Source organism: Nerophis lumbriciformis, linkage group LG10, assembly GCF_033978685.3.
Source record: "Nerophis lumbriciformis linkage group LG10, RoL_Nlum_v2.1, whole genome shotgun sequence".
NCBI lineage: Eukaryota > Metazoa > Chordata > Actinopteri > Syngnathiformes > Syngnathidae > Nerophis > Nerophis lumbriciformis.
This window is the reverse complement of record NC_084557.2, coordinates 51,362,300-51,374,421: the sequence shown is the minus strand read 5'-3', so window position 1 is coordinate 51,374,421 and position 12,122 is coordinate 51,362,300. Positions and strand designations below refer to the sequence as shown.

The 12,122-nt window shown below is 41.4% G+C and overlaps 1 protein-coding gene across 3 annotated transcripts in view; it reads right to left on the bottom strand.

Annotated features, from left to right (window-relative positions):
• The window catches only part of fbxl22 (F-box and leucine-rich repeat protein 22), a 37,556-nt gene extending 25,829 nt beyond the window's left edge, over positions 1 to 11,727 (bottom strand). The window contains exons 1-4 of one of the 3 annotated variants that reach the window (XM_061969447.2): positions 10,785 to 11,005; positions 10,651 to 10,711; positions 8,187 to 8,377; positions 4,816 to 5,185 (exon numbers count right to left, since the gene is read on the bottom strand). In XM_061969447.2, the coding sequence (XP_061825431.2) occupies positions 4,816 to 5,153 (338 nt within the window). In that variant the 5' untranslated portion in view covers positions 5,154 to 5,185; positions 8,187 to 8,377; positions 10,651 to 10,711; positions 10,785 to 11,005. Of the gene's footprint in view, positions 1 to 4,815; positions 5,186 to 8,186; positions 8,378 to 10,650; positions 11,006 to 11,482 lie in introns of those variants that run through there. The other 2 variants (XM_061969448.2, XM_072913996.1) reach the window with 2 other exon arrangements.
• Between the last annotated feature and the right edge of the window lie 395 nt (positions 11,728 to 12,122).

Here is a 12,122-nt window from a genome sequence, read left to right as displayed (position 1 = left end):
ATGCGCCTTTTAATGCGGTGCGCCCTATGGTCCAAAAAATACGGTATTTAAGAAAAAATCTGAATTTTGCTTAGATTGACAGTTAGGATTTGTTAGAGTTGCGTGATATAAATGATGTAGATGATATAAATGATATAGATGATATAGATGATAGTGTTTTTAGTGATATTGTCATATCCTGATAATATGTGTTGATGACACATTCTAGCTTTGTCTGTCAAGTTTGAAAGCGATAAGCAAATAACTGCATTTTCAACGCAATCTAGCATCCTCGCCTCCAAGGCGACAAATTAATTAGGTTTTTTTTACAAGTAACATTATCACTGGAGGGCTAGAGGACAAGGAATAGCTAAACACGCTACTCTACATATGAAGAGGATACAAGAAAACAGAGCTAAGCACAAAGCTAGAGCGCTTGAATGTAAACAAAGGTGGGCACTAATATTGACAAGTATAGTATCAGTATAATGTTTTATTATCATAAAATAGTTTTGTGTTGTTTTTGTCATTAATTCATAAAAAGGTCCCAGGACACAGAGGACTATAAGATAAAGGATTTAAATAAGAGACAATGGTAGTTTTTCCTTATGTTTACTTGTTTAGCAATCCTGTGTTTTTGTCTGATTGTATCCATTTTCTACCACTTGTCCCTCTTGAAGTGGCAGGGGTGGCAGGGGGGGGGGGGGGGGGGGTGCTGTAGCCTATCCCAGTAATAATAATCATTCAATGATCTTGACAATTTTAAGAAATGTTAAGGTCATTTTAAGTATCAGTATGACATATTCTGCTCCTGTTACTACAAACCCTGTTTCCATATGAGTTGGGAAATTGTGTTAGATGTAAATATAAACGGAATACAATGATTTGCAAATCCTTTTCAACCCATATTCAGTTGAATATGCTACAAAGACAACATATTTGATGTTCAAACTGATAAACAATCATTAAGTTAGAATTTCATGGCTGCAACACGTGCCAAAGTAGTTGGGAAAGGGCATGTTCACCACTGTGTTACATGGCCATTCCTTTTAACAACACTCAGTAAACGTTTGGGAACTGAGGAGACACATTTTCGAAGCTTCTCAGGTGGAATTCTTTCCCATTCTTGCTTGATGTACAGCTTAAGTTGTTCAACAGTCCGGGGGTCTCCGTTGTGCTATTTTAGGCTTCATAATGCGCCACACATTTTCAATGGGAGACAGGTCTGGACTACAGGCAGGCCAGTCTAGTACCCGCACTCTTTTACTAAGAAGCCACGCTGTTGTAACACGTGGCTTGGCATTGTCTTGCTGAAATAAGCAGGGGCGTCCATGGTAACGTTGCTTGGATGGCAACATATGTTGCTCCAAAAGCTGTATGTACCTTTCAGCATTAATGGTGCCTTCACAGATGTGTAAGTTACCCATGTCTTGGGCACTAATACACCCCCATACCATCACACATGCTGCCTTTTACACTTTGCGCCTATAACAATCCGGATGGTTCTTTTCCTCTTTGGTCCGGAGGACACGATGTCCACAGTTTCCAAAAACAATTTGAAATGTGGACTCGTCAGACCACAGAACACTTTTCCACTTTGTATCAGTCCATCTTAGATGAGCTCAGGCCCAGCGAAGCCGACGGCGTTTCCGGGTGTTGTTGATAAACGTTTTTTGCCTTGCATAGGAGAGTTTTAACTTGCACTTACAGATGTAGCGACCAACTGTAGTTACTGACAGTGGGTTTCTGACGTGTTCCTGAGCCCATGTGGTGATATCCTTTACACACTGATGTCGCTTGTTGATGCAGTACAGCCTGAGGGATGGAAGGTCACGGGCTTAGCTGCTTACGTGCAGTGATTTCTCCAGATTCTCTGAACCCTTTGATGATATTACGGAGCGTAGATGGTGAAATCCCTAAATTCCTTGCAATAGCTGGTTGAGAAAGGTTTTTCTTAAACTGTTCAACAATTTGCTCACGCATTTGTTGACAAAGTGGTGACCCTCGCCCCATCCTTGTTTGTGAATGACTGAGCATTTCATGGAATCTACTTTTATACCCAATCATGGCACCCACCTGTTCCCAATTAGCCTGCACACCTGTGGGATGTTCCAAATAAGTGTTTGATGAGCATTCCTCAACTTTATCACTATTTATTGCCACCTTTCCCAACTTCTTTGTCACGTGTTGCTGGCATCAAATTCTAAAGTTAATTTGCAAAAAAAAAAAAAAAGTTTATGAGTTTGAACATCAAATATGTTGTCTTTGTAGCATATTCAACTGAATATGGCTTGAAAAGGATTTGCAAATCATTGTATTCCGTTTATATTTACATCTAACACAATTTCCCAACTCATATGGAAACGGGGTTTGTACTTGGTATTGGCCAACCAAATTTGCAATATCACCAAAAACTAATGGAAACAGCAGACTAATATTTATATTTTAACAGCAGTGTAGAAAAAGCTATATTACAACAGAAAGTAACCAAATATTAACAGTAAATTAGCAGCCAGATTAATAACAGTTTTGACAAAATAAATAAAATGATGCAATGTTACCGCATACGTCCGCAGCTTTAATTGGGAGACTTTGCAAGCAGTTTTGAAATGCTTCTATTATCATTTCTATGCCAAATAATACATTGTTATTGTAAGAGGCTGCAATATAGTTTTGAGGTAATATCATCCATCCTATCTAACTGAGCTGACCTGCGTGGGGGCAAAATATTAGAAACAACTCAGCAGTGCTGCAACTAACTACTAATCTGTATTCAATTCATCTACCAGCATATTCAAATGAAGCAATATCTTTGAGAAGGAAACTCTTAAATGGCATAATAGTGTCCAAGTGTAGTGAATTATAATTATTTAGCGCTTTTCTCTAGAGACTCAAAGCGCTTTACATAGTGAAACCCATCATCTACATCACAGGTGTCAAACTCAAGGCCCGGGAGCCAGTTCTGGCCCGCCACAACATTCTATGTGGCCCACGAAAGCCTGGAAACAATGGGTTTCAATAAAATACTTTTATTTTATTTCACTAAATGCATACGTTCTTTTATTTTGACAGAAAAAAATGCATAATTTAAACTTTAATACTATCTGATCATGCCAATTATATTATTATACTGTATTGCAAAACTAGTTGTGTGAGATAAAAACAAATACCGTATTTTCCGCACCATAAGCCGCCCTGGGTTATAAGCCGCGCCTTCAATGAACGGCATATTTCAAAACTTTGTCCACCTATAAGCCGCCCCGTGTTATAAGCCGCATCTAACTGCGCTAAAGGAATGTCAAAAAAACAGTCAGATAGGTCAGTCAAACTTTAATAATATATTAAAAACCAGCGTGATGTGGGCGCGCATGGAGTCGTATATCAACATGGACGGAGCTGCGTGAAAAAAGCCACCCGGCCTCTTCGCGTAAACTTCCCTTAACCACTCGCTCATCTTTTCTTCATCCATCCATCCCTTCGAGTTAGCTTTTATGATGACGCCGGCTGGAAAGGTCTCTTTTGGCAAGGTCTTCCTTTTGAATATCACCATGGGTGGAAGTTTCTGGCCATTAGCATGGCAAGCTAGAACCACAGTGAAGGATGACTTCTCATTCCCTGTGGTGCGAATATTCACCGTACGTGCTCCCGTTGTATCCACAGTGCGGTTCACAGGAATATCAAAAGTCAGTGGAACCTCGTCCATGTTGATAATGTTCTCTGGCCGGATCTTTTTTTCAGCTATTTTGTTTTTACAATATGCACGGAAAGTAGCCAGCTTTTCTTGAAAGTCTTTAGGCAGTTGCTGTGAAATAGTAGTCCGTGTGCGGATGGAGAGATTGCGTCTTTTCATGAACCGGAAACCTGTCGCTTAGTAGGAGCCATTTTGTGGTCTTTACAGATGTAAACACACAAAGGAAATGAAACGTAATATCCGCGCGCTTCTTCTTCTTCTACGCGGGCGGGTGGTTGCTTACAGTAGAAGAAGAAGCGCTTCCTCTTCTATGGGGGCGGGTGCTTACCTTGGCGGTTGCTTGCGTAGAAGAAGAAGCGCTTCCTCTTCTACGGGGAAAAAAGATGGCGGCTGTTTACCGTAGTTGCGAGACCTAAACTTTATGAAAATGAATCTTAATATTAATCCATATATAAAACACACCGGGTTATAAGCCGCACTGTCAGCTTTTGAGTAAATCTGTGGTTTTTAGGTGCGGCTAATAGTGCGGAAAATACGGATCTGCTTGTCACTTTTATTTATGATTTTAAAACAAGTTAAACATAAAAAATGGAATAATCAAATGCATATGTATTTCGATTAATCAAGGCGACTTATCCAGGGTGTACCCCGCCTTCCGCCCCAATGCCGCTGAGATAGGCTCCAGCACCCCCCTGTGACTCCGAAAGGGACAAGCGATAGAAAATGGATGGCTGGATGATTAATCACAGGTTATTACTCGCATGCATAATGTCAATTAATATACACAAATCGGCCCTCTGAAAGCAGCCGTTACTGCGATGTGGCCCTCAATGAAAATGAGTTTGACACCCCTGATCTACATCTTTGAGTGGGTGGCACTGAGACCAGGTGGGTACAGTGTCTGGCCCAAGGACACAACGGCAGTGACTGTGGTGGGATCGAACTTGGAACCCTCAAGTTGCTAATGAAGTGGCCTGTATAATGCAGTTATTGCATGGTGCAGTGGTTTGGCGTCACAATGTTGCAGGATTGTGTTTGTCCATTTTCTGTAGTGGACTGAACATGCAATGATACGATAAAGCCAGTGTGAGCGACACACACACACACACACACACACACACACACACACACACACACATACTCACATGCGGCAGACATGAGCCAGGAAGGTGCTGACCAATCCCTCATGTTTGCTGCAGATGTCCCTCTGAAAGGAGCTCTTCAGCCAGTCCTCGATGTTGCACACCTTCAGGACCCTGCTGGAGTACCAGCAGACAGACAGGTGACGCAAGGAGACTCCCAGCACAAAGTTGTCCCTCCTCAGCTCAGAGGGCGAGCAGAAATGGAGCAGGTTCCACAGGCGGGGGTCCAGGAAGACGTCACGCAGCGGCTCGCAGGTAAGAGACAAACTCCTTCGGCTGTCCTTGTCCAGGAAGGAGAAAAGGTGCAGGAGACACTCCCGGTTGAGCTGGTGGAGATGCATGGCGAGGCCTGGTCCCTGAGACGCAGACGGGCCTGGTGGTAAGCAGCAACAATGAGCCTGCAGCTGGTATTGTGTGGCCTAGATACATGATGCCTCCTCGGGCGCGTGCTGCAGGCCTGCACATATAAGGCTGTGGAGGGGAGGCTATTTTGGGAAGACAACTGCCAGGGCAGTCAGAGAGGGAAGTGTTTGAGCCACTCGCTCCCTTTCCATCTGTCACGGCTCGCAACAGGCGGCCAACAGCCCACTGGGGTGAAGCAGATGTTTACACTGTCCTGGCCTAGTTATCTCAAACACACACTCAATGTCACACTCGCTTTAGAAACCCTTCTCCACTTCAATATTGCTTCACTTTCTCTCAATGCAGAATGATGTTATTGTTAAGTGTCTTACAATCTTCATCAGTTCAATGGACGGTCCATGAAGTATTCAAACGAGAGGCTGTAGTTCATGCAGACACTTTTGCACATGCTCATTATCAGCGGTGGGTAAAGTAGCCAGAAATTGTACTCAAGTAAGAGTACTGTTACTTTAGAGATTTATTACTCAAGTAAAAGTAAGGAGTAGTCACCCAAATATTTACTTGAGTAAAAGTAAAAAGTATGTTGTGAAAAAACTACTCAAGTACTGAGTAACTGATGAGCAGTGTTGGGTTAGTTACTGAAAACCAGTAACTAGTTACAGTTACTAGTTACTTTATTTCAAAAGTAACTCAGTTACTAACTCAGTTACTTACACCAAAAAGTAATGCGTTACTGTGAAAAGTAACTAGTTACTTTTTTTCCCTCCTTTTTTTTAAGGCTCCCATTAATGCCCTTTTAGCCTTCATTTTAGTACTGTTATTGCACTGGAGAATAATACAATGTGTTGATCAACTTGACATGCATTTGCATCACTGAACTCTGCTAAGCAATGTGCTCTACATACAACACACAAAGACAAAGATATGTTTCAAAGGGCCAATTTATTTCAGGCCACAACAAATTGACAAAACTATTTGAAATAGCTGCAACATAACATACATAAGTAACAAACCGCATAATAACAACATAGATGTAAAGCTGGCTTCACCCAAGGAAGGCACACATGACATACACAAAGCCTAATCAGGCATTTTTTTTCTCTCAAGGAATTGTGAAATAAAATCATGTATTCAGGAGATCAACACTGTAGTGAAGCCCAGAAGACTCTACACATTTCCCCAGTTTTAGTTTAGAGAAAATGAAAGATTGGCCTGGCCCACTAGCATCCCTCTTTATGTTTGTGAACTTTATAGTCTATACATTTAGAGTGATGTGATAATCAAACACTCTAGAAGTCTAGAATGAAATTGTATATAAGGGAATTGATAGAGTGTGTACCTTCAATGATGAGCAGAGGCAGAGTTTGGAGTGTTTTCTTTAGCTCGCTTTCCAGGAGTCTGTGTCTCTCTTTACTAGCTTCGTCAAAGCATGTTGCTTATGTGGCGTGGCGAAGTTGGGAGAGTGGCCGTGCCAGCAATCTGAGGGTTACTGGTTCAATCCCCACCTTCTACCATCCTAGTCACGTCCATTGTGTCCTTGAGCAAGACACTTCAACCTTGCTCCTGATGGGTCCTGGTTAGCGCCTTGCATGGCAGCTCCCGCCATCAGTGTGTGAATGTGTGTGTGAATGGGTGAATGTGGAAATAGTGTCAAAGCGCTTTGAGTTCCTGAAAAAGGTAGAAAAGCTATACAAGTATAACCCATTTACATTTATGTAGCTGTTTCAGCAGATTTGAATTGCTGTTTTGGGCAGTATTCCCGGGTGCGGTCACTGTTGCTACTCACTGCTCCCCTCACCTCCCAGGGGGTGATCAAGGGTGATGGGTCAAATGCAGAGAATAATTTCACCACACCTAGTGTGTGTGTGACAATCATTGTCACTTTAACTTTAAGTAGATGGAATCTTTGATCCAAGACACAACTTACATTTAACTAAAATGTTATTTTCTTTGTGCTCGACAAAAGAAAAGTATTGACAATGTCTCCATGTAACTCGACTTCTGGCTTCACCATGATGTCTTTTTAGTTGTTATGAGAGTAGCGTGTGTGTGTGTGTGTGGCCCTTTAAGAAATGACAGCATGTGAGGTGAGTGACGTCAGTGAGTGAGTGGGCGAGAGAAGTGAGGGAGCGCAACAGTGGATGTGTGCAGGTGCTCTAGCTTGGTGGATGGCTGCGTGTAAGACACCAATAAAGTCACAAAATTGCAACAAACCGCCGGCCTCGTCATTCACCCTCGAGTCCGGAGCTGTAAAGACCCACTGCCGGGTAAAGTGAAGGGTGTTAGCCCCGAAGTACATAGGCCCTGGAGGAACGTCTCCCCTGCGCTCCGCTCCTCGGTCGAGGAAAGCACGCTTTTTCTTTTCCTTGTGAGACAGAAGGACGACACTTCTTCTGTTTCTAGCCGATACTGCGTTATTTTACGTTATTTTTTAATGTAGTAACGCATCATGTAGTAACGGTAACTGAGTTACTGGATATAAAAAAATAACGCGTTAGATTACTAGTTACCGCCGAAACTAACGGCGTTACAGTAACGCGTTACTTAGTAACGCGTTAGTCCCAACACTGCTGATGAGTAACCTGTTCGTTTAATGATGACGGCAACAAATAATGCACAAAAACATAAAAATAGCAATGAGCAAATTCAGAGCCAGGAATATCTCTTAAGCAACTAAAACAATAATATATATTAAATAATAATTTAACATAAAAAAAATGAAGGCAAATTGAGCCACAATAACTTAACAGCACCATAGGCTCAGTAGGCAGAGATTACAAAGGAAAATAACAAGTTAGCCTTTACGCAAACCATAAACTGATAGGTGTGGGCTGCACCTGGGAACACACTGTGTGCACTTCTGATTGGTGTTTCTATGCATGTGTGTGTGTCTATGAGGCTGCAGTGCGTTAATAAATGTCCCCACACGATGTACATTTGGTAGTGATTCATAGCAGGGAAGCTAACCCTAGCCTACGGTGACAGCCAAAATATCTACTAACGTTACTTACCGCCATGTGCTTCCTCAAATTTGACGTTGAGTTCATGTAAGCTTAAGCTTGTTGCCGCTGAAACTTTATGTGCAGTTAATCACGTGACCGCCTGGCTCTGTTTGATTGGTGAAACTGAGTCAAACGTCACCAGTGACTGCATTTGATTGGTGAAACGCAGGCATGTGATAGATCCTACTTTGAAGGTCTGTCTGACAAAGCAAAAGAAAGAAAGCGTGCATTAACAGATGGATAAAAATCAGTAGCAAGTAGCGAGCTGAATCAAATCAAATCAACTTTATTTATAAATGTAGATAAATGGAGTGGATTACAAGTAGCGTTTCTTCTCTATAAATATACTTAAGTAAAAGTAAAAGTATGTTGCATTAAAACTACTCTTAGAAGTACAATTTATCCCAAAAGTTACTCAAGTAGCTGTAAATGTAGTGCGTTACTACCCACCTCTGGTCATTATTAACGGCGACAAAAAACACGTGTGCTAACTATAAAGCTGCATGTACTACAACCCCTGGCAAATAAAGGATGGAATCACCAGACTAGGAGGATGTTCAGTCAGTTGTTTAATTTTGGAGGAAAAAGCAGATAACAGACGAGGTACAAACCTATTTTATATTAAATGACAACTTTCTGGCTTTAAAAAAAACACCGACCGACAAACCCCAAAAGCAGTGAAGTTGTCACATTGTGTAAATAGTAAATAAAAACAGAATACAATGATTTGCAAATCCTTTTCAACCTATATTAAAGAATAGACTGCAAAGACAAAATATTTAATGTTCGAACTGGTAAACTTTGTTATTTTTTTGCAAATATTAGCTCATTTGGAATTTGATGCCTTCAACGTATTTCAAAAAAGCTGGCACAAGTGGCAAAAAAGCCTGATAAAGTTGAGGAATGCTCATCAAAGACTTATTTGGAACATCCCACAGGTGAACAGGCTAATTGGGAAAAGGTGGGTGCCATGATAGGGTATAAAAGCAGCTTCCATGAAATGCTCAGTCATTCACAAACAAGGATGAGGCGAGGGTCACCACTTTGTCAACAAATGCCTGAGCAAATTGTCCAACAGTTTAAGAACAACATTTCTCAACGAGATATTGCAAGGAATTTTCACCTTAGATTTCACCATCTACGGTCCATAGAGGTTCAGAGAATCTGGAGAAATCACTGCACATAAACAATGATATTACGGTCCTTCTATCCCTCAGGCAGTACTGCATCAAAAAGCGCCATCAGTGTGTAAAGGATATCACCACATGGGCTCAGGAACACTTCAGAAAATCACTGTCAGTAAGTACAGTTTGTCACTACATCTGTAAGTGCAAGTTAAAACTCTACTATGCAAAGCGAAAGCCATTTATCAACAACACCCAGAAACACTGCCGGCTTTGTTGGGCCCCGAGCTCATCTAAGATGGACTGATGCAAAGCGTAAAAGTGTTCTGTGGTCTGACGAGTCCACAATTCAAATTGTTTTTGGAAACTGTGGAGGTTGTGTCCTCTGTAACAAAGAGGAAAAGAACCATCCGGATTGTTATAGGCGCAAACTTCCAAAGCCAGCATGTGTGATGGTATGGGGGTGTATTAGTGGCCAAGACATGGGTAACTTACACATCTGTGACGGCACCATTATTGCTGAAAGGTACATACAGCTTTTGGAGCAACATATGTTGCCATCCAAGCAACGTTATCATGGACGCCCCTGCTTATTTCAGCAAGACGATGCCAAACCACGTGTTACAACAGCATGGCTTCATAGTAATGGAGTGCGGGTACTAGACTGTGGTCAGGTGACCCTTCTGAAGACTGCAGGTGACAGTTGAAACATGTCAGGTAAAAATTCCATCTAATATACTGAAAATATGGTCTGATTACAAGAACATTTGGAAAAAGTGTATATTAAAAAAAAAGTACCATTTTAGAAGGCTGAAAGTCTACACATTTTATGTCAAATACATTGTGGTGGGGCAAAAAAATAAACAGTTTAAAAACGTTTGTAGCTACAGTGAGGAAAGGGAGAACAATCTAATCCAATCCTTGGATGGGCATCTACATCAACATGATTTGCCTGAGAACTGGACAGGACAGACTTTGAAAATAAACCCTTTTTTTTTTAACTTGGGATGTCACGCGGGCCCGTGTTGCAGACACTGCTGGACTGCATCCGGCTTGCAGGCCGTAGTGTGGGGACCCTTGATCTAACGGTTTTGACCACATCGTTCAGTTTTGATTGATGCTGTGAGGCTGGCACAGTATTTACTCAAGCGGGACTGCAGAAGGAGTACAGTACAACCTGACCTCCTTCATTATCCAACATACGCAAGGCAATTACTTACAGTAGCTTTAAAGGTTTCCAAAAGAAGAAGTGAGTGAAAGTCACATGCTGTTACTCAACACTTCCTCAAAGGTGAATCGGCCACTTGGTGTGTGTTAGAAATTGCTCAATTGTAGTGCAGAGGACATACCATTAGAGCAGAGTCATAACCCCCAACTCCATTGCCAGTCATGTCCTGTTCTACTTGCTATCTGAGAACACAAAACAGAGGATATTGGGAAATGGCAGGACTGGGACTATCGTACATTCTGTACAATGACTCACCGTGTCACCATGTCCTTAACTAGTTTTGTGGGTGAGCAAACATCATGAGGCAATGTGAGCTCATTAAAAGTGGTGTGGATATAAAGCGTCAGAGGAGAAAAACATAGCCATTTAAAAGTGAGTCCACCAGCAGCTGCTTGCAAGTTCGCACGTTCGTGTTTTAAGGAAAAAAATGGAAGACTGACTCATTCCGTGTGTGTGTGTGTGTGTGTGTGTGTGTGTGTGTGTGTGTGTGTGTGTGTGTGTGTGTGTGCTTATCGTCACCTTACATGTTGCTTACAAGCTGCTTGCTGTTAGCTGAAAGAGAGTGTGGCCATTTTAATAAAATTACTTTACAGAACAAAATAATCTAAATGACAACTTTACAGACTGGACAAATTGTAGATCATTAGTGTGTGGATGTGAGAGTGAATGTTGTCTATCTATCTGTGCTGGCCCTGCAATGAGGTGGCGACTTGTCCAGGGTTTACCCCGACTTCCGCCCGAATGCAGCTGGCATAGCATTCAACACCCCCACGACCCCGAAAAGGACAAGCGGTAGGAAATGGATGGATGGCAGTAAATGTAGCCTGTGAGAGCGCACGTTCGCGAAATTTGCCTCTTAAATTTCAGACAGTGCAAATTGTTATTAAGAACTAGACAAGTTGCCAAATCAGATATTAGCAAAGTAAAATACAGATGCCTAAGATAATGCATACCTGCCAACTTTTGAAATCAGAAAAACCTAGTAGCCAGGGTCCAGGGGCCGCAGGCCCCGGTAGGTCCAGGACAAAGACCTGGTGGGGGGGGGGGGGGGGTTCAGGACGCAAAATGATTGATTGCATTCAGACAGGTTAAAATGTTGCTAAAACCATCACTTTTCTATCAGTCACAGTGACTTTTCAAAACAAAAATATTACAGCAAAAATCATATGGGTTGATTGACATGTTTATTTTGTAAGCTAACTTCAATAGTTTGAAATGATTTTGACAGTTAATGCCAGTTATCCTGTCAACCTTTCACAAGACTTCAATTTGTTAATTGAAAGTATAAACAGTATAAACACTTTTTACAGTAAACAAATGGTAAAACAGTACTAAACAATTCCATTAAAAAAAAAAATTGGTGTCATTATTAACTTTCTGTCCAAGCTTGTATAATCTACTGCCTTGTTCAATTGTAAAAAATATTCTGTGCCTAAAATTCACATTTCTATCACAATTATCATACTGTAAACATGGTAAGCTAACTTCATTAAAATTAATAGTCCTGTCAATAGCATGGAATTACAATTCAAATGTAGTTTTTTTGTAAGCCTTTCAAAATAATTCAAAATATGAAAAATGAATGAAAATTAA